This window comes from Babylonia areolata, chromosome 33 (genome assembly GCF_041734735.1).
Source record: "Babylonia areolata isolate BAREFJ2019XMU chromosome 33, ASM4173473v1, whole genome shotgun sequence".
In the NCBI taxonomy this organism is placed as follows: Eukaryota; Metazoa; Mollusca; class Gastropoda; order Neogastropoda; family Buccinidae; genus Babylonia; species Babylonia areolata.
In genome coordinates this window covers 14,798,060-14,821,339 of record NC_134908.1, presented here as the reverse complement: position 1 = coordinate 14,821,339, position 23,280 = coordinate 14,798,060, and the positions used below count along the sequence as shown (strand labels likewise).

Below are 23,280 nucleotides of genomic sequence, written 5' to 3'. Positions count from 1 at the left end.
CAGATGTGGACAGTTCTCAACATGACAGTGAACTTTGTGAACAGAACCATGTTGATGTACTGCCAGATGTCTGCCGACATAATGTCTTGTCTTAAGGAGTTCTCCACGAAAATGGACAGTTTACTGAATACGTTTAAAGACACAAATCCAAACGCTTATAAAAGTGCTAGAAATTGAAATCCTGATCTGCATAATCATGATTAATTTTGCTGTGTGATTCTTGTTCACTTGTCATCCTATTAAAAGTCTGAAATCAAACATTGTGATCAGACAGACTTCGTATGACATTAATAATAATACATCGCATGATGTGGATTCCATGTCATAATCAAGTGAACAGCACATCAATTCTCATATTTTGTTACGTTTCTGACATGTACATCCCCTTCCCCACCCTGTCCCCTTGTGAATAGGCAAAAATGAGCCTAACCACTCGTTGGTTCCTTGGTTCCTTGGTTCTTTCTCTCTCTCTTTGTTTCTTGTTTGATTGCTTGTTTCATTTCTTTGCATATTGTGTTGTAAGTGTGCTGCTAATCTTTATTTATCTTCAGTGTTGATAATTTATTTGATCATTATGGGACATATGATCATCTGGCATTGAAACAAATGTTAACCCCCGAACCCTCTTGTCAAAAGACCTTTTAGTTGACAATGACAATAAACAGTTTCAAGTTCTCTCTCCTCTCTCTCTCTCTCTCTCTCTCTCCTGTGTGTGTGTACAGTCAAAAACACAAGATCTCAATCTTCTCCACCCAGCCCTGGGTCATGCATAGCACACTGCAAAAACACTGAACCCAGATCAAAAACATGAGAATAGCATTCACAATAAAACTGATTCAAGCATTGGTGTAGAAGTGAAACAAGACAAAAAAACAAGTGCACATCTTAAGTACAGTAAACAAAAGAAATCAACAACACTCACGATTAGAATCTTCCCACATGACAGTACTTACTAGAAAAAATCAAGGTGCAAAAAATCAGAAAATATGTGGAAAATACATAAAAACAAACTGCTTCTTGACAGACGAAAACTCCATCTGTCAAGGGCGCTTCACTCCTTTCGAGAAATCAGAGTAGCGGTTCTTTCAAAACGCGAGTCGTGTCCCTTGGTGCATTGTATGCATGAGGCTTGTGTACACGTGTAGTTTGTTGTCGTCTGCTGCTTTGAGGAACGAGCGGACAAATAAACCAAATAACCAGAGAAGACTTTCCACTGATAACATCTGTAAGTAGATTAGAATGAGTGCACGGCGACGGACGCGGGGCCCGGATTCGGTAAAACCGCCAAGAATTGACAAGCCGGCTGAATCCGGAGACACACTTGATGAGGTAATGATGATGAACGATCGGTATTGATCATGTTATATTTATCGTCTGTACGATTTCCGTTGTGTATAAATGCATATGCAAATGACATTCCTCGTGTGCACAAATTTCTAGGCTGGGAAATTCCTGATATACCGTCACATTTTCCAAATACGAAGTACAGCGGTAGCAGACCATGTAACATGGTAGCAGACCATGTATCAGAGAGGCGATACTGAGTTTGGACAAATTCAGACACGCTGCACCAGATCTGCTAGGCAGGTGCATGATAGCAGCATAATCCAACATGCTAGTCAGGCCCTGAGTGCATGCATTATACATTTGTGTACCTGTCAGAGTGGATTTCTTCTACAGAAGTTTGCCAAGTACGTACTGCACACAAGATATCGGTTTATCATCTTATCAGAATGACTAGGCACCCAGTTTGATTTTTCCAGTCAAATGTGGAAGAAAGGGCAAGAGCCTGAATTGAACCCAGACCCTCGCGGACACTGTTTTGGTAGATGAGTTACCTAACCATTTTGCCACCTTCCTCCTTGAATTGAAGAATGAAACTGAATATGTAATATATGTATTTCCATGTATATATGTATATATACATGTATATTGTATATATGTATATTTATATGTATATGTATATATTTGTATATATATATTGTTTAACAAAATAGGTGTTGGTTTTCAATGCAAACTAGTTGCCCAGAAAAAAAAGTCTGAATATGAATGGGGAGTGGCGGGGGACTGCTAATTTCAACATTTTCCCATTGTCATACATCATTTGATGAAAGTCACAATGATGGATAGAATCATGGCTAGGGAAGTAGGAAAGGAGGAAGGAAAACTCCTTGTAGTGGAAAGCAAGTAGGTGACTCCTAGGGGTTTTTTGTTTTGTTTGGTTTTTGGTTTTTGGTTTTCTTCATAGGTAACATACTTTCAGTCAAGGACTGGGCCTTGTCTGTCTCCCCATGTACCTGGTATTCTTCTTCTTCTTCTTCTTTGTTCGTGGGTTGCAACTCCCACGTTCACTTGTATGTACACGAGTGGGCTTTTACTTGTATGACTATTTTTACCCTGCATGTAGGCAGCCATAGTCCATTTTCAGGGATGTGCATGCTGGGTATGTTCTTGTTTCCATAACCCATGTTCACTGGCATGGATTACAAGATCTTTTAAGTGCATGTTTGATCTTCTGCTTGCGTATGCACACAAAGGGGGTTTGCGTGCTAAATTGAGTCCAGATAACCACTCAGTCCATCACACCATGCCTAGCCCCATTTACCCAGTTCAGTTCAGTTACTCAAGGAGGCGTCACTATTTTCGGAAAAAATATGTATCTATCTATCTATCTATCTATCTATCTATGCATAACCCAAATGCATAAATGCATTGAGGAAAAAAAATGGTAATACATGATGATAATAATAATAAGAAGAAGAAGAATAGATAATGATGTTGATGGTAATGATGATGACAAGAAGAAGAAGAACAGATAAATAAATAAATGAATGAAAAACAATCAGAAAAAAATCAATAAATGAAATAGATTTTTTTTTTAATTAAAATTAAATGAACAGACAGATAGAAATGACAATGAGAATGACAAATATTTTAATTGTGAAGGCCATCAATCCATACACAAATTTATATACATAGCCACATGCACGCACGCGCACACACATACACAGACACACACACACACACACACACACTATGTAGATAGGTGTTCACAGGATAGATTTGTATTTGTATTTCTCTTTTTATCACAACAGATTTCTCTGTGTGAAATTTGGTTTGCTCTCCCCTGGGAGAGCACGTCGCTACACTACAGCGTCACCCTTTTTTTTTCTTTTTTTTTCCCCCTGTGTGCACTTTTATTTGTTTTTTCTATTGAAGTGGATTTTTCCACAGAATTTTGCCAGGAACAACCCTTTTGTTGCCGTAGGTTCTTTTACCTGCGCTAAGTGCATTCTGCACACGTGACCTTGGTTTATTGTCTCATCCAAATGACTAGCATCCAGACCACCACTCAAGGTCTAGTGGAGGGGGAGAAAATATCGGCAGCTGAGCCGTGATTCGAACCAGCACACTCAGATTCTCTCGCTTCCTTGGCGGACGCATTACCTCTAGGCCATCACTCCACATATACTAAGATAGATATATAGATAGATAGATGGATGGATGGATGGATGAATAATTTTTTATCGGCAAAAAATCAATAAATGAATATAAATAAATAAACAAATAAATGAATAAATAAACTGCCCATCCCCCACAGAGGACCGCGGGCCCAGGGGACAGACCAGCCAGAGGAGGAGGAGGAGGGGTGGTGTGGACGCTGTGCGGGGGACTGAAGTACCTGATGCTCCTGGTCATCGTGCCCCCCTTCATCAACTATGCCGCCCTGCAGAGAGAGAACACCGAGCTCAAACCCACCAGTAAGACTTTAACTCTTTCACCACCAAGTTTCTATGGTTATTTTTATTTTTATTTTAGTTGGGGTTGTTGTTTTTTTACCATTTTCCCCCATATTGACATCATTCATCAGGGTTCAGGATGAAGAGTGCAATATCATTTTTAGTTTCTTATCATCATAATCATCATCATCATCAATATTATTATTATTATTGTTATTATTGTTGTTATTATCATCATCATTAGTAGTTGTAGTAGTAGTATTGGTAGTAGTAGTAGTAGTAGTAGTAGCATTATCATCATCATCATCATTGTTATTATTGTCATCATCGTTGTTGTTGTTAATTGATTATTCAATCAATCAATCAGTCCATCAATCAATCCTTGATAAGGTTTTAATGCTGTAAATGTTTATTCAATCAATCAACCAACCAATCAATCAATCGACCAACCAATCAATCAGTCAAACAATCAGCCAACCAACCAGTCAATCAATCAATCAGTCCATTATAATCCATTATGTGTCTTCTGTCTTTGCTGCTGTGTGCACATGTCAAATGGTCGGTATAAGGACAGGCCCGGCGCTTCCTTTTTTGAGGCAGTGTCTGGGTTTGTTCCAATGTACCTTTTATTTACCTGTGTGCTAGGTGAATCGGTAGCGTAAGCAGCACTGACTTGAAGTTGTGTACCTTGTGAATGGAGAGAGTTACCACTCTTTACTATTTGTTAATCAATCCATTGTAAGGTGTTAACACTGTGACTGTCCAGGTGGAGAGCTGTATGATGTGGGGTGGGGTATCAGCCAATCAATCAATCAATCAATCAATCCATTGTAAGGTGTTAACACTGTGACTGTCCAGGTGGAGAGCTGTATGATGTGGGGTGGGGTATCAGCCAATCAATCAATCAATCAATCAATCCATTGTAAGGTGTTAACGCTGTGACTGTCCAGGTGGAGAGCTGTATGACGTGGGGTGGGGTATCAGCCAATCAATCAATCAATCCATTGTAAGGTGTTAACGCTGTGACTGTCCAGGTGGAGAGCTGTATGACGTGGGGTGGGGTATCAGCCAATCAATCAATCAATCAGTCCATTGTAAGGTGTTAACACTGTGACTGTCCAGGTGAAGAGCTGTATGATGTGGGGTGGGGTATCAGCCAATCAATCAATCAATCAATCCATTGTAAGGTGTTAACGCTGTGACTGTCCAGGTGGAGAGCTGTATGACGTGGGGTGGGGTATCAGCCAATCAATCAATCAATCAATCCATTGTAAGGTGTTAACACTGTGACTGTCCAGGTGGAGAGCTGTATGACGTGGGGTGGGGTATCAGCCAATCAATCAATCAATCAATCCATTGTAAGGTGTTAACACTGTGACTGTACAGGTGGAGAGCTGTATGACGTGGGGTGGGGTATCAGCCAATCAATCAATCAATCAGTCCATTGTAAGGTGTTAACACTGTGACTGTCCAGGTGGAGAGCTGTATGACGTGGGGTGGGGTATCAGCCAATCAATCAATCAATCAATCCATTGTAAGGTGTTAACGCTGTGACTGTCCAGGTGGAGAGCTGTATGACGTGGGGTGGGGTATCAGCCAATCAATCAATCAATCAATCCATTGTAAGGTGTTAACACTGTGACTGTCCAGTCGGAGAGCTGTATGACGTGGGGTGGGGTATCAGCCAATCAATCAATCAATCCATTGTAAGGTGTTAACGCTGTGACTGTCCAGGTGGAGAGCTGTATGACGTGGGGTGGGGTATCAGCCAATCAATCAATCAATCAATCCATTGTAAGGTGTTAACACTGTGACTGTCCAGTCGGAGAGCTGTATGACGTGGGGTGGGGTATCAGCCAATCAATCAATCAATCCATTGTAAGGTGTTAACACTGTGACTGTCCAGGTGGAGAGCTGTATGACGTGGGGTGGGGTATCAGCCAATCAATCAATCAATCAATCCATTGTAAGGTGTTAACGCTGTGACTGTCCAGATGGAGAGCTGTATGATGTGGGGTGGGGTATCAGCCAATCAATCAATCAATCAATCCATTGTAAGGTGTTAACACTGTGACTGTCCAGGTGGAGAGCTGTATGACGTGGGGTGGGGTATCAGCCAATCAATCACTCCATTGTAAGGTGTTAACACTGTGACTGTCCAGGTGGAGGGCTGTATAACGTGGGGTGGGGTATCAGCCAATCAATCAATCAATTAATCCATTGTATGGTGTTAACGCTGTGACTGTCCAGGTGGAGAGCTGTATGACGTGGGGTGGGGTATCAGCCAATCAATCACTCCATTGTAAGGTGTTAACACTATGACTGTCCAGGTGGAGAGCTGTATGACGTGGGGTGGGGGCGAAAGATGTTCCTGCAGTGCAGTGGTAAAGGACCACCCACAGGTGATCACGGTGTCATCGTCTTCTCCTTTGTCTGCTTCTGTTTTGTGTCTGCAATGTTTGTGCTGTGCTATGCTATGCTATGCTATGCTATGCTATGCTATGCTATACTATGTTATGCTATGATATACTATACTATACTATACTATGATTTTTTTTTTTTACATATTAGACGAAATTTTTTTTTTTTTTAAACAAAAAAAACTACACTATACTACACTACACTACACTACACTACACTACACTACACTACACTACACTGTGTTCATGCACAATACAGTACAATACTATGCAATGCAAGGCAAGGTAACACTACGCTACACAACACTCATGCACAATACAATACAATACAATACAATACAATACAATACAGTACAATACAAGTTACAATGCAATGCAAGGCAAGGCTGTGCAATGCTATACTGCATTGCACTGCACTGCATGACACTACACTACACTATGCTCATGCACAATACAATACAATACTATGCAGTGCAAGGCAAGGCAAGGCAACACTACACTACACTACACTACACTACACTTATGTACAAATATTACAGTAAAATATTATAATACAACACAATATCATACAGTACAAGGCAATGCAATGCAGGGTAATGCAATGCTTCACTGCACTACACTACACTACACTACACATAGTACACTATACTATACTATGCTACACTATATTACACTATACTACACTATGCTACACTATACTGTATAGTACAGTACAGTACAGTGTAGTGTAGTGTAGTATACTCATGCACAACACAACACACAATCCAAGGCAACGTAACACTCCACTCCACTCCACTACACCACACCGCACTACACTCCACTCCAATTCACTCCAAGGCAACGTAACACTCCACTCCACTCCACTACACCGCACTGCACTCCACTCCACTACACTACACTCCACTCCACTACACCACACCGCACTACACTCCACTCCACTACACCACACTCCACTCCACTCCACTACACCACATCGCACGACACTCCACTCCACTCCACTCCACTACACCACATCACACGACACTCCACTCCACTCCACTACACCACACCGCACTCCACTCCACTCCACTACACCACACCGCACTACACTCCACTCCACCACACCGCACCACACTCCACTCCACTCCACTACACCACACTGCACTACACTCCACTCCACTCCACTACACCGCACTCCACTCCACTCCACTCCACTACACCGCACTCCACTCCACTCCACTACACCACACCGCACTACACTCCACTCCACTCCACTACACCACACCGCACTGCACTCCACTCCACTCCACTACACCGCACTCCACTCCACTCCACTCCACTACACCACACCGCACTACACTCCACTGCACTCCACTACACCGCACTACACTCCACTCCACTACACCACACCGCACTACACTCCACTCCACTACACCACACTCCACTCCACTCCACTACACCACACCGCACTCCACTCCACTCCACTACACCACACCACACTCCACTCCACTCCACTCCACTCCACTCCACTACACTACACCGCACTCCACTCCACTCCACTCCACTACACCACACCGCACTATACTCCACTCCACTCCACTACACTGCACTACACTCCACTCCACCCCATTACACCACACCGCACCGCACTCCACTCCACTCCACTACACCACACCACACTCCACTCCACTCCACTCCACTACACCACACCGCACTACACTCCACTCCACTACACCACACCGCACTACACTCCACTCCACTACACCACACCGCACTCCACTCCACTACACTACACCACACCGCACTACACTCCACTACACCACACCACACTCCTCTCCACTCCACTACACCACACCGCACTCCACTCCACTACACCACACTACACCACACTCCACTCCACTCCACTACACCACACCGCACTACACTCCACTCCACTCCACTACACCACACCGCACTACACTCCACTCCACTCCACTCCACTACACCACACCGCACTCCACTCCACTCCACTACACCACACCACACTCCACTCCACTCCACTACACTACACCACACCGCACTACACTCCACTCCGCTACACCACACCGCACTCCACTCCACTCCACTACACCACACCGCACTCCACTCCACTACACCACACTACACCACACTCCACTCCACTACACCACACCACACTTCTCTCCACTCCACTAAACCACACCGCACTCCTCTCCACTCCACTACACCACACCACACTCCACTCCACTACACCACACCACACTTCTCTCCACTCCACTAAACCACACCGCACTCCACTCCACTACACCACACTACACCACACTCCACTCCACTCCACTCCACTACACCACACTACACCACACTCCACTCCACTCCACTACACCACACCACACTCCACTCCACTCCACTACACCACACCGCACTACATAAACTCATGCCACTCTGATCTCATTTCACAGACAAGGTTCAGCAGCAGTCAAGGAGTTAAAGCACCGTACTGAATTGACATTGGACAAAACAAATTTTGTATTTGTATTTGTATTTCTTTTTATCACAACAGATTTCTCTGTGTGAAATTCGGGCTGCTCTCCCCAGGGAGAGCGCGTCGCTACACTACAGCGCCACCCTTTTTTTTTCTTTTTTTTTTTTTGTATTTTTTCCTGCCTGTTGTTGGTGTTTTTCCTGTCGAAGTGGATATATTTACAGAATTTTGCCAGGGACAACCCTTTTGTTGCTATGGGTTCTTTAACGTGTGCTAAGTGCATGCTGCACACAGGACCTCGGTTTATCACCTCATCTGAATGATTAGTGTCCAGACCACCACTCAAGGTCTAGTGGAGGGGGAGAAAATTCTGGCGACTGTGCTGGGATTCAAACCAGCGCGCTCAGATTCTCTCGCTTCCTAGGTGGACGCACTACCTCTAGGCCATCACTCCACCTTATTTTGGAGTTTGGACATAGTACTTTTACAGGAAACCATTGCAGCTGTTATAAAATGCATTCTGACATTCGACAAAACAAATTGCACCTCATTGTGGAGTTTGGACATAGTACTTTTACAGGAAACCATTGCAGCTGTTATAAAATGCATTCTTTTGCTGATAATATTCTGGCCAAAATGATATTATGATTCCGCCTGCAAAATACACAATAATAATTATTGTGACACAACCATTTAAGCTAGGGTCCTGAAACATTACACATTTTCTGCTACTTGCATGTTCTTAAAGTGTGCAAAATTTCATAAGTCTACATGCTGTAGATCCTGAGATATAAAAAAAATAATAATAAATCACTGAAGAATCACTAGCGGTGCCACCTTAAAACAGGATGCTGTGTGTTGCAGTGATTCTTGATGCTCCGACTGGAACAACATCTGACGTGTGGTCACTGGTGCGGCCGAAAATTGAGAAGCATGCTCGGGTCTGTTGACGCTGTGTTCAGTTTTTCTTGAATGAATGAATCATGAATGATACAGATACTTATATAGCTGCCTATTCTTGGTCAGAGACCAAGCTCTAAGCGCTTAACTCACTCCATACGAACGGCGAAAGAGACGGCGTTAACAGCGTTTCACCCCAATTACCACCACCAAAATATTGCAAGTGGAAGGCTCTTATACTGAAGAGGTGTTTGTTGACAAAGAATACCACAATTCTGATGACGGAAGCTAAAGGTTGGGTCATTCAGACACCCACTGGACATCTGAGGGGTCTGTGTAGAGGAGAAGAGAGGACTGGCCGTACTGAGTGAGTTAACCCTTTCACTTTCGGAACTATTTGTGATTTTTGCAAAATAATCACCAACCTCGGAAAAAAAAAAAAAAAAAAAATCACATTTATGCTCAAAGTATGTAAAAGTATATGTCTTCTTGAAGGAAAATGAATGGAGAGTATATTTCATAATTTCAGTGTTGACAGGATGAGATGAGATAACTACCAATCGGGGGATGATTAATTAACATACACTTCTGTACCCCCTCAGCCACTTAGACAACACATCACCATGCGCTGACCGCAGAATTAACAGCAAAGCGGACAAGACACACACTTACTTAAACAGAGACTGGCGCAATAGCTGAGTGGGTAAAAGCGTTGGACTTTAAGTTTGAGAGTCCCGGGTTTGAATCTCGGTAACAGAGCCTGGTGGTTGGGTAAGAGGTGGAGATTTTTCCCGATCTCCCAGGTCAACATAATGTGTGCTTAGCTGCTTAGTGCCTGAACCTCCTTTGCGCCTGGCGAGCATTCTGGGTTCATGAGTAGGTCATGCACTTTGCTCCTTTATGAAAGAAAAGAAAAGAAAATTAGCAGTTTCAGTTTCATTTTCTGTTTCTCAAGGAGATTTCACTGCGTTCAGACAAATCTGTATTCGCTACATTGCATCTGCTAGGCAGAAATCCTGACAGCAGCATAACCCAACATGTTGTTCAGCTCTTGAGTGCATGGTTATATCATAATAATTTTTTTTTTTTTTTTTTTTTTTAATAATTTTTTTTTATTGTTGTTGTTGTTGTTATTCTCATTATTATTATAATGATAATAATGATGAGGATGATGATGATAATCATAATATTATGATAATAACAACAATAATAATAATGATAATAACAATAATAATAATAACAATAATAATATAATGATAATAATAATAATAACATTAATAATAATAATGTACATTTATATAGCACCCTTTCTCACTAAGAGCTCAGGGCGCATTACATGAAAGAAAAATATTACAAGTTACGTAAAACATTCATGGCCACTCTTTCTCAAAAACCCCTCCCCCCCCCCTCCCCCACACACTCTCCCTTTCCCACTCCACATACATCCAAAGTGAGCTGACATGGGTGGTGGTGGAGAATAAGGAAGCTGAGAGTGCTTATAGGTAGGGTTTTTTTTAAATGAGTTTTTAGTGATGAGCGAAAAGCAGAAATAGAATCAGATGCATGGATATGATGAGGAAGGTTGTTCCAGATGTGAGGAGCAGCAAAGAAGAAAGAACGTTCACCATAGGTTCTTGTATTGACACAAGGAAGTTTCAAAAGGTAACATTCAGAGGAAGAGTGGAGATTTCTTGTGGGGGCGTAAACACTGATAAGACCAGAAAGGAGGGGGGGGGGGGGGGGGACTGAAACTGGTTGTTCTTTGTGGTTTTTTGGGGTTTTTTTTGTTTTTCCAGCTTTTCATATGCTGGGACGGGCGCAATAGCCGAGTGGTTAAACCGTTGGACTTTCAGTCTGAAGGTCCTGGGTTTGAATCTCGGTAACAGCGCATGGTGGGTAAAGGGTGGAGATTTTTCCAATCTCCAAGGTCAGCATATGTGCAGACATGCTTGTGCCTGAACCCCCTTCGTGTGTATATGCAAGCAGAAGATCAAAGATCCTGTAATCCATGTCAGCGTTCGGTGGGTTATGGAAACAAGAACATACCCAGCATGCACACCCCTGAAAATGGAGTATGGCTGCCTACATGGCGGAGTAAAAATGATCATATACATACAAGTGAACTTGAAAGTTTCAGCCCACGAATGAAGAAGAAGAAGAAGGTGTGCTGGAAGCTGAATCACTTCTTGTATTTTATTTTCCAGGTGTGTGTCTACGATCGAGCGGGGTTAGGGTTCAGCGAGCGACCTGTGCAGAACGTCACGACCCCCCTTGCTGCCACTGCTGCCGACGCTGACGCCACTGCTGCAGACACTACCCAGCATGCCCGGGGCCAGCCCTTCACCGCTGAGAGGTTGGTCGATGCTGTTGTTGTTCCCTGCATGTCAAGGGAGCTATGGTATTTTGAGCCCTGCAGCGACGGGCGCAATAGCCGAGTGGTTAAAGCGTTGGACTTTCAATCTGAGGGTCCCAGGTTAGATTCTCGGTGATGGCACCTGGTGGGTGAAGGATGGAGATTTTTCCGAACTCCCAGGTCAACATATTATATGCAGACCTGCTAGTGCTTGAACCCCCTTCGTGTGTATGCGCAAGCAGAATATCAATTACGCACATTAAAGATCCTGTAATCCATGTCAGCGTTCGGTGAGTTATGGAAACAAGAACATACCCAGCATGCACATCCCCCAAAACGGAGTATGGCTGCCTACATAGCGGGGTAAAAACTGTCATGCACATAAAAGCCCACTCGTGTACATACGAGTGAAGGTGGGAGTTGCAGTCCACGAACGAAGAAGAAGAGCCCTGCAGCTCCTCTTGATGATTAACGTTTCAGTGCCCTCAGTGTTAAATTGTATTGTATTGTATTGTATTATATTATTCTTTTTGTCACAACAGAGGTCTCTGAGTCAAATTCAAGCTTCTCTCCCCAGGGGAGAGCGCGTCGCTACACCAAGGGCGTCACCCATTTTTGACTCACTTGTGTAAATAAAGTGAGTCTATGTTTTAACCCGGTGTTCGGTTGTCTGTGTGTGTGTGTGTGTCCGTGTGTCTGTGTGTCCATGGTAAACTTTAACATTGACATTTTCTCTGCAAATACTTTGTCAGTTCACACCAAATTTGGCATAAAAATAGGAAAAATTCAGTTCTTTCCAGTCATCTTGTTTAAAACAATATTGCACTTCTGGGATGGGCACAAAAAATTTTTTAAAAAAGAAGCCTAATCATATGCAAACTGCATTTACTGTTATATTTATATTTTTTGTATTCTCTAAACTTGGCACTCTGACCTCTTATTCTGACACAACAACAAGAGGAGTCATTATTATCATTTTTTGTTCAAACAGGAACTTCTTTTGCTAAGCATGGAATTTTTATTTATTTTGCAAACGTTTTGGTGCAGATAGTAAAAAAGGGAAATTACTCTGTAATTAATGCTAGGGGACTTAATTTATCACAAGTGAGTCTTGAAGGCCTTGCCTCTCTTGTTTTGTATTCTTTTCCTGCCTGTAGTTGTTCTTGTTTTTTTGTTTTCCTGTCGAAGTAGATTTATCTACAGAATTTTGCCAGGGACAACCCTTTTGTTGCCATGGGTTCTTTTATGTGTGCTGTGTGCATGCTGCATATGGGACCTCGGTATATCGTCTCATCTGAATGATTAGCGTCCAGACCACCACTCAAGGTCTAGTGGAGGGAGAGAAAATACTGGCGACTGTGCTGGGATTCAAACCAGTGTGCTCAGATTCTCTCGCTTCCTAGGTGGATGTGTTATCATTAGGCCATCACTCCACTTAGATACATGAGATAAAGTCCTTGCCTTGTCTGCCTTGCCTTGCCTTGCCTTGCCTTGCCTTGCCTTGCCAGTTATGGTAAGGAGGATAGGAGGAGGAGAAAGACATGAAACAAAGTCCTTTGTTTTAAAAGTCCTTATTCAAAAATCAGGCAAAGCAGTATGATGGCTTTCGTCTGGCACAATATATCTTTGAACTGAATATGAAACAAGTTGGACAGAACAGAGAAATATATTCCCGTTATCTTGTTTGTTTGTTTGTGTGGTCAGCATGACGGAGGACCTGTACCGACTCATCACCTCCAGCAGTCAGCAGCCCCAACCCTTCATCTTTGTGGGCGCTGAGCTGGGGGCCCTGGTGTCGCAGTTCTACACCCTCATGTTTGACAGGTGAGGGGGTTGACAGGTGAGGGGTGTTGACAGGTGAGGGGTGTTGACAGGTGAGGGGGTTGACAGGTGAAGCGGGTTGACAGGTGAGGCGGGTTGACAGGTGAGGGGGTTGACAGGTGAAGGGGGTTGACAGGTGAGGGGGTTGACAGGTGAGGCGGGTTGACAGGTGAGGGGGTTGACAGGTGAGGGGAGTTGACAGGTGAGAGGGGTTGACAGGTGAGGGGGTTGGCAGGTGAGGGGGATGACAGGTTTAGGGGGTTGACAGGTTTAGGGGGTTGACAGGTAAGGGGATTGACAGGTGAGGTGTTTGAAAGGTAAGTGGGTTGACAGGTGAGAGGGGTTGACAGGTGAGGGGGTTGACAGGTGAGGGGGTTGACAGGTGAGGGGGTTGACAGGTGAGGCAGGTTGACAGGTTTAGGGGGTTGACAGGTGAGGCGGGTTGACAGGTGATGGGGTTGACAGGTTTAGGGGGCTGACAGGTGAGGTGTCTGACAGGTGAAGCCCACGGTATGTGACTTGAGTTGCTTGACAGGTGAGGCCATGGGTGTTTGACAGGTGTTTGATAGGTCAGGTGTTTGACAGTGTTTGATAGGTCAGGTGTTTGACAGGTGTTTGATAGGTCAAGTGTTGAACAGGTGAGGTGTTTGACAAATGAGGTGTTGAACAGGTGAGGTGTTTAACAGGTGAGGCCATGGGTGTTTGACAGGTAGATGTTTGATAGGTGAGGTGTTTGACAGGTGACATGTTTGACAGGTGAGGTGTATAACAGGTGAGGTGTGTAACAGGTGAGGCCATGGGTGTTTGACAGGTGTTTCGTAGGTGAGGTGTTTGACAGCTCAGGTGTTTGACAGGTGGTTGATAGGTGAGGTGTTTGACAGGTAGGTGGTTGATAGGTGAGGTGTTTGATAGGTGAGGTGTTTGACAGATGGTTGATAGGTGAGGTGTTTGACAGATGGTTGATAGGTGAGGTGTTTGACAGATGGTTGATAGGTGAGGTGTTTGACAGGTGGTTGATAGGTGAGGTGTTTGACAGATGGTTGATAGGTGAGGTGTGGTTGATAGGTGAGGTGTTTGACAGGTGGTTGATAGGTGAGGTGTTTGACAGATGGTTGATAGGTGAGGTGTGGTTGATAGGTGAGGTGTTTGACAGATGGTTGATAGGTGAGGTGTTTGACAGATGGTTGATAGGTGAGGTGTGGTTGATAGGTGAGGTGTTTGACAGATGGTTGATAGGTGAGGTGTTTGACAGATGGTTGATAGGTGAGGTGTGGTTGATAGGTGAGGTGTTTGACAGATGGTTGATAGGTGAGGTGTTTGACAGATGGTTGATAGGTGAGGTGTGGTTGATAGGTGAGGTGTTTGACAGGTGGTTGATAGGTGAGGTGTTTGACAGATGGTTGATAGGTGAGGTGTGGTTGATAGGTGAGGTGTTTGACAGATGGTTGATAGGTGAGGTGTTTGACAGATGGTTGATGGGTGAGGTGTGGTTGATAGGTGAGGTGTTTGACAGGTGGTTGATAGGTGAGGTGTTTGACAGATGGTTGATAGGTGAGGTGTGGTTGATAGGTGAGGTGTTTGACAGGTGGTTGATAGGTGAGGTGTTTGACAGATGGTTGATAGGTGAGGTGTGGTTGATAGGTGAGGTGTTTGACAGGTGGTTGATAGGTGAGGTGTTTGACAGGTGGTTGATAGGTGAGGTGTGGTTGATAGGTGAGGTGTTTGACAGATGGTTGATAGGTGAGGTGTTTGACAGGTGGTTGATAGGTGAGGTGTGGTTGATAGGTGAGGTGTTTGACAGGTGGTTGACAGGTGGTTGATAGGTGAGGTGTTTGACAGGTGTTTGATAGGTCAGGTGTTGAACAGGTGAGGTGTTTGACAAATGAGGTGTTGAACAGGTGGGGTGTTGAACAGGTGAGGCCATGGGTGTTTGACAGGTGGTTGATAGGTGAGGTGTTTGACAGGTGGTTGATAGGTGAGGTGTTTGACAGGTGGTTGATAGGTGAGGTGTTTGAAAGATGAATTCCTGGACACTATAGCCAAGTAGTTAAAACATTGGACTTTTAATCTTAGGTGTCTTGGGTTCAAATGCTGGTTGTAGCACATAGACTGATAGAATGGATTCTCTGGTTTCACAGTTCTACACATTCATATTTTACGTTTATACACACATATTGTGTGTGTGTGTGTGTGTTATGTGTGTTTGTGGGTGGGTGGGTAGGTGTGCGCATGTGTGTGTCTGTGTGCGTGCATGTGTGTGTATGCAGATGTGTGTGTGTGTGCATGTGTGTGTATGCAGATGTGTGTGTGTATGCATATGTGTGTGTGTGTGCGTGCATGCGTGTGTGTATGCATATGTGTGTGTTGTGTGTGCGTGCATGTGTGTGTATGCATATGTGTGTGTGTGCATGCATGTGTGTGTGTGTGTGTGCGTGTGTGTATGCATATATGTGTCTGTGAGTCCGTGTGTGTGTGTATGGATATGTATGTACGTGCGTGTGTGTGTGTGCATATGTATGTGCGTGCGTGTGTGTCTGTCTGACTGATGTGTTGTTGGAAAGGTTTGGAAGCGCAGCATAAATGTATTTTTATGATGATGATGATGATGAATGATGGTACTACTACTACTCCTACTACAACTACTACTACTACTGTTGCTGCTGCTGCTGCTGCTACAACTACTACTACTACTACTATTGTTGTTGTTGCTGCTGCTGCTACAACAACTACTACTACTACTAATGATAATAATAATGATAACAAAAGTAACAAAAGTAATAATAATTCCATCATCAGCATCATTTTTAGAAGCAGCAGCAGTAGTAGCAGTAGTAGTAGTAGGTTTTTGTTATATATTAGTATTTCCACTATCAGTATCATCATCATCATCATCATCATTGTTATTATTATTACTGTTATTGCTATTATTGTTATCATTATTATTATTATTTTACTTAACATCATCATCATCATCGTCATCATCACCATCACCATTGGCATCGTTATCATTGAGAAGGAGAAATGACCATGTACATTGTGTGTCTGTGTGTGGTCCAGGGACGTACTGGGCTTGGTACTGCTCAACCCTTTGCCGGAAACACTGTTTGACAGCGACACGTATACCTGGTCACACTATTGGTAAACTGGCTGAGTTTGTGTGTGTTTGGGTTTCTGTAGGAGGTGCGTGTGTGTGTGTGTGTGTGTGTGTGTTTTGTGTGGGGGGGTGGTGTTGTGTGTCTGTGTGCATTTGTTGTTGTATTTTTCTTTCTTTTTTTTTACCTGGACTTTCTTGGGTGTGTGTTGTGTGTGTGTTTGTGTGGTGTGTGCGTGTGTGTGTGTGTGTGTGTGTGGTGTGTGTGTGTACATACATGTGTGTGTGGGTGTGTGTATGTGTTTCATGTATGTGTGTGTGTGTGTGTGCATACATGTGTGTGTATATGTGTGCATACATGTGTGTGTGTATGTGTGCATACATGTATGTGTGTATGCATGCACATGTGTGTGTGTGTGCTTGCGCACACGTGTGTGTGTGTGTGTGTGTGCATGTGTGTGTGTGCATTGTGTATGTATGTATGCATACTATGTGTGTGTCTGTGCATACATGTATGTATGCATGTATGTGTGAATGCATACATGTGTGTGTGTCTGTGCATACATGTATGTATGCATGTATGTGTGAATGCTTACATGTGTGTGTTTGTGCATGCAGGTTCGGACAGCTGGTGCCCACCTACCAATCCCTGCAGCTGGCGGCAGCTCTGGGTCTGACCCGGGTGGGTCTCTTGCTGGGCATCCTCAAGCAGCCCCTACCTGCCGCTCACCTGGACCCAACTGTCGTCAACAGACAGGTGAGACAGACAGAGGTGTTTGATAGGTGACGTGTTTGACAGGTCAGGTGTTTGACAGGTGAAGTGTTTGACAGGTCAGGTGTTTGACAGGTGAAGTGTTTGACAGGTAAGGTGTTTTGACAGGTGAGGTGTTTGACAGGTCAGGTGTTTTGACAGGTGAAGTGTTTGACAGGTCAGGTGTTTGAAAAGTCAGGTGTTTGACAGGTAAGGTGTTTTGATAGGTGACGTGTTTGACAGGTGAAGTGTTTGACAGGTCACGTGTTTGAAAGGTCAGGTGTTTGACAGGTTAAGTGTTTGACAGGTAAGGTGTTTTGACAGGTGAAGTGTTTGACAGGTCAGGTGTTTGATAGGTGAAGTGTTTGACAGGTGAAGTGTTTGACAGGTCAGGTGTTTGACAGGTGAAGTGTTTGACAGGTCAGGTGTTTGACAGGTGAAGTGTTTTGACAAGTGAGGTGTTTGACAGGTGAAGTGTTTGACAGGTAAGGTGTTTTGACAGGTGAGGTGTTTGAAAGGTCAGGTGTTTTGACAGGTGAAGTGTTTGACAGGTCAGGTGTTTGAAAGGTGAAGTGTTTGACAGGTAAGGTGTTTTGACAGGTGAAGTGTTTGACAGGTCTGGTGTTTGACAGATAGAGGTGTTTGATAGGTGAAGTCTTTGACAGGAAGTGTCTGACAGGTGAGGTGTTTTGTAAGGTGATATTTTTTGACAGGTGAGGTGTTTGACAGGTGAGGTGTTTGAAAGGTCAGGTGTTTGACAGGTCAGGTGTGTTTGACAGGTGAGGTATTTGACAGGTTAAGTGTTTAACAGGTGAGGTGTTGAGGTGTTTGACAGGTGAGGTGTTTAACAGGTGAGGTGTCTGACAAGTGAGATATGTGACAGACCAGGTGTTTGACAGGTGAGGTAGATCAATGTTGTTACCTGTTTCACACCTGGACCTTACAGTCATCAACAGACAGGTGAGATAGATAGATATTGATCAGTGTTATTACCTGTTTCACACCTGGACCTTACAGTCATCAACAGACAGGTGAGATAGATAGATACTGATCAGTGTTATTACCTGTTTCACACCTGGACCTTACAGTCATCAACAGACAGGTGAGATAGATAGATATTGATCAGTATTATTACCTGTTTCACACCTGGACCTTACAGTCATCAACAGACAGGTGAGATAGATAGATATTGATCAGTATTATTACCTGTTTCACACCTGGACCTTACAGTCATCAACAGACAGGTGAGATAGATAGATATTGATCAGTGTTATTACCTGTTTCACACCTGGACCTTACAGTCATCAACAGACAGGTGAGATAGATAGATATTGATCAGTGTTATTACCTGTTTCACACCTGGACCTTACAGTCATCAACAGACAGGTGAGATAGATAGATATTGATCAGTGTTATTACCTGTTTCACACCTGGACCTTACAGTCATCAACAGACAGGTGAGATAGATAGATATTGATCAGTATTATTACCTGTTTCACACCTGGACCTTACAGTCATCAACAGACAGGTGAGATAGATATTGATCAGTATTATTACCTGTTTCACACCTGGACCTTACAGTCATCAACAGACAGGTGAGATAGATATTGATCAGTATTATTACCTGTTTCACACCTGGACCTTACAGTCATCAACAGACAGGTGAGACAGATAGATAGATCAGTGTTATCACCTGTTTCACAGGTTTTACAGTCGTCAACAGACAGTAATCATTGTTATTATTTTCATCATTATCAGTGATATTCTTATGAATTTGTTGACAGAGTGTGATGGCCAGTGTCTTTGTGTGCAGAATTACCTGATGTGTCACCCCCGCCACCTGAGCTCAGTCGTTGACGAGCATCACTTCATCAATGACACCTTTTCCCAGATGAGGTGAGTGGCGCGGCACTAATGTCTATGGTGTGGAGTGTTGGCCGAGAGGTAACGCGTCTGCCTGGGAAGCAAGAGAATCTGAGCGCACTGGTTCCAATCCCAGAGTCGCCAGTATTTTCTCCCCCTCCACAAGACCTTGAGTGGTGGTGTGGACGCTGGTCATTCGGATGAGACGATAAACTGAGGTCCCATAAACCGAGGTCCCATGTGCAGCATGCACTTGGCGCACTGAAAAAGAACTCATGGCAACGAGAGGGTTGTCCCGGGCAAAATTCTGTAGAAAAATCCCACATCGAGAACAGATAAACTTGCAGGTTGGGGGGAAAAAAAGAAAAAAAAAAAGGGTGGCACTCTCGGTGCAGAGATGCGCTCTCCCTGGGGAGAGCATCCCGAATTTCACACAGAGAAATCTGTTCTGACAAAAAGGGTAATGATGATAATGATAATAATGATAATTTCAAAAAGATAAAGATGGTAATGATGATGATGAAAATAATAGTGATCATAATAATCTTCGTCTTCTATGTTCATGGGCTGCAACTCCCACGCTCACTCGTATGTACACGAGCGGGCTTTTATGTGTTTGACTATTTTTACCCCGCCATGTAGGCAGCTGTACTCCGTTTTCGGGGGTGTGCATGCTGGGTTGTTTTTTTTTCCATAAGCCACTGAATGCTGACATGGATTACAGGATCTTTAATGTGCATATTTGGTCTTCTCCTTGTGTATACACACGAAGGGGGTTCAGGCACTAAGCAGGTCTGCACACAATGTTGACCTGGGAGATCGGAAAAATCTCCACCCATTACCCAACAGGCACCGTTACTGAGATTCGAACCCGGGACCAGGTGCAGATGCTCAGTTTGATTTTCCAGTGCAGACCTGCTCAGTGCCTGAACCCCCTTCGTGTGTATATGCAAGCAGAAGATCAAATACGCACATTAAAGATCCTGTAATCCATGTCAGCGTTCAGTGGGTTATGGAAACAAGAACATACCCAGCATGCACACCCCCGAAAACGGAGTATGGCTGCCTACATGGCGGGGTAAAAACGGTCATACACGTAAAAGCCCACTCGGGTGCATACGAGTGAACACAGAAGAAGAAGAAGACGGTGACGCAGTAGGAAAAAAGGAAATGGAGACGCGGCTCTGGCTAAAAATAGCCGGGGAACTTTCACGGAAATCAGAGGAAAGTGGGTCCTGCAAACCCTCCCTAACAAATGGCATTGTATATAGTGCATTTCTCTGAGTAAATTCAGACTCATGGCGCCGCTGGCAATCAGCCATTCACACCCAGCCAAGCCCTGAGTTACTAATCACTTTCATCCATACACGCACGCACCCATGAGTGGAGAAAAAAACAAAAAAGCCAGCACAAATTAACAGTAGAGAAAAGAAATCACCAAACTTTTCACAGAACAAATGAGTTTTTAGAATTGGGATTTGAAAAGAGAGTTTACCCCCTAAAGCGGAGTATGGCTGCCTACATGGCGGGTTAAAAGCCCACTCACGTATATATGAGTGAACGTAGGAGTTGCAGCCCACGAATGCAGAAGAAGAAGAAGAAAAGAGAGTTTGTTGGTTGGTGCTGAAGGCCTATAATGAATGTTGATAATAATGATGATGGTGATGATGATTGTGACAATGTGCATTCATATAGTACTTACTCTGTGGCTGTTAGTGCATATTAAAACAGATGTGGTGTTACAATACAATACAATACAGTACAACGTGATGCAATGCAATACAATTTTTCAAGTGTTGTGCATGCTTTCTATGTCAGGTTGTACTGTGTTTGTTACAATGCATTACACAGTTTCAGTTTCAGTTTTTCATGGAGACAAATCCATATAATCTACACATCTGCTGTGAAGATGCCTGACCAGCAGCATAACCCATTGCACAAAGTCAGGCATCAATTGCATGCTTATCTATTTGTATATCTGTCAGAGAGAATTTCTTCTTCTGAATTTTGCCAGAGGACAACACACTTGTTGCCATGGGTTCTTTTTCAGTGCACAAGGTGCAATCTGCACACAGGACTTTGGTTTATCATCTCATCTGAAAGACTAGACGCTCAGTTTGATTTTCCAGTCAAACTTGGGAGAAAGGGCGAGAGCGGGATTCGAACCCGCACCCTCACGGACTCTTTATATTGGCAGCGGAGTATCTTAACCATTCTGCCGCCTTCCTCCTCGATGCTGCACACTACAATGCAATGCACTACAAAATAAGTAGTGCTGTGTTTGTTACAATGCAATACAGTGCAATACAATACAATTTTCCAGGTGTTGAACATGCTTTCTGTACCTGTTTGTGTTGGAGCAGGACTTTACGCATGATGCGAGGTTTACCGTCCAACGTGTCCGTGACGGTGATGACGGGAAACTACTATGACGAGCAGCTCCCCAGCTCTCTGAACAAGGTCAGTCAGCGGGGAAGGAAAACAGGGGGAGCTTGGGAGTGCTCTTGGCCAGTAGAGAAGTGACGGGCGCAATGGCCAGGTGGTTAAAGTGTTGGACTTTCAGTCTGAGGGTCTCCTGGGTTTGAATCTCGGTAATGGTGCATGGTGGGTAAAAGGTGGAGATACGTTGACCTGGGATATCGGGAAAATCTCCACCCTTTTACCCACCAGGATTCGAAACCAGGGACCCTCAGATTGAAAGTCCTTTGCTTTAACTATTACCACGCCGCATAACAAAGGTGAATTTCCACAGACTCGAAAAACTGATTTTAAATTCGCATGTGAGCTTCACACTGAAAGCAAAAAAAAAACAAAAAAAAAAACCCAATTTGAATTAATGTGTTTTTTTTGTCATTGCTTAATGAAATGCAATGGCGCATGTAAAACTATGTTATTTCCCCCTATTCATATGGGGCTATGGCCTTAATTGAATAAACCATTTTGAACCTTGAATCTCGAAACAGACAAACCCAAATTTATTTTAATAAAGTTCACACAACCTTTGCTCATATAAACTCATATCATCATCATCATCAAAGATATACAGTTTCCGCATTTTTTTCCCCGTTCCAACACAGGCCTGGGCCAAAGCCCAGCAGGACCTGATCACGAGGGCCTTCCCCGGGGCCCAGCACATCGTGGTCAACGCCGCGGACCGACACATGCCGCTGACGGCTCCGGACGCCGTGGTGGAGCAGGTGCTCAAGCTGGTCCGGCACTGGAGGCTACGTCAGCCTGTTAGCGCTCCTAAGTAGCGGTGTGTGTGTGTGGTTATGTTTGTGTGTGTGTATGTTTGTAGGTGTGTGTGTGTGTGTGTATGTGTGTGTATGTGTGTGCGTCAGCCTGTTAGCGCTCCCAAGTAGCGGTGTGTGTGTGTGTGGTTATGTTTGTGTGTGTGTATGTTTGTAGGTGTGTGTGTGTATGTGTGTGTGTGTGTGTGTGTATGTGTGTGTGTGTCAGCCTGTTAGCGCTCCCAGGTAGTGGTGTGTGTGTGTGTGTGTGTGTGGTAATGTTTGTGTGTGTGTGTGTTTGTAGGTGTGTGTGTGTGTATGTGTGTGTGTGTGAGCCTGTTAGCGCTCCCAAGTAGTGGTGTGTGTGTGTGTGTGTGTGTGTGGTTATGTTTGTGTGTGTGTGTTTGTAGGTGTGTGTGTGTGTGTGTGTGTGTGTGTGTGTGTGTGTGAGCCTGTTAGTGCTCCCAAGTAGTGGTGTGTGTGTGTGGTAATGTTTGTATGTGTATATGTCTGTAGGTGTGTGTGTGTGTGTGTGTGTGTGTGCATGTGGTTATGTTTGTATGTGCGTGTGTTTGTAGGTGTGTGTGTGTGTGTGTGAGTCTGTTAGCGCTCCCAAGTAGCGGTGTGTGTGCGTGTGGTTATGTTTGTATGTG

The 23,280-nt window shown here is 44.0% G+C and overlaps 2 protein-coding genes across 2 annotated transcripts in view; one reads left to right on the top strand and one right to left on the bottom strand.

The window, feature by feature from the left end:
- LOC143276787 (KICSTOR subunit 2-like) overlaps positions 1 to 1,037 on the bottom strand; it is a 29,325-nt gene extending 28,288 nt beyond the window's left edge. The window contains exon 1 of the mRNA XM_076581435.1: positions 954 to 1,037. The gene's annotated coding sequence lies outside the window, so the exon portion shown is untranslated. The remainder of the gene's footprint in view (positions 1 to 953) is intronic.
- A 78-nt stretch (positions 1,038 to 1,115) lies between these two features.
- Positions 1,116 to 22,847, top strand: LOC143276788 (uncharacterized). Its single transcript, XM_076581436.1, has 11 exons — positions 1,116 to 1,329; positions 3,602 to 3,761; positions 6,071 to 6,142; positions 9,483 to 9,559; positions 11,723 to 11,871; positions 13,576 to 13,695; positions 16,750 to 16,830; positions 17,402 to 17,540; positions 19,348 to 19,430; positions 21,761 to 21,857; positions 22,475 to 22,847. The coding sequence occupies exons 1-11, from the start codon at positions 1,240 to 1,242 to the stop codon at positions 22,649 to 22,651; spliced, it is 1,245 nt and encodes a 414-aa protein (XP_076437551.1). The 5' UTR covers positions 1,116 to 1,239; the 3' UTR covers positions 22,652 to 22,847.
- The last annotated feature ends 433 nt before the right edge of the window (positions 22,848 to 23,280 follow it).

What these genes read in the sequence shown, in the direction of transcription:
- LOC143276788 (XM_076581436.1), top strand. Translation starts at nt 1,240, where the DNA reads ATGAGTGCACGGCGACGGACGCGGGGCCCGGATTCGGTAAAACCGCCA. An exon ending in CCGGAGACACACTTGATGAG is followed by an intron (nt 1,330 to 3,601) that starts GTAATGATGATG and finishes CATCCCCCACAG; the next exon opens with AGGACCGCGGGCCCAGGGGA. An exon ending in CAACTGTCGTCAACAGACAG is followed by an intron (nt 17,541 to 19,347) that starts GTGAGACAGACA and finishes CTTTGTGTGCAG; the next exon opens with AATTACCTGATGTGTCACCC.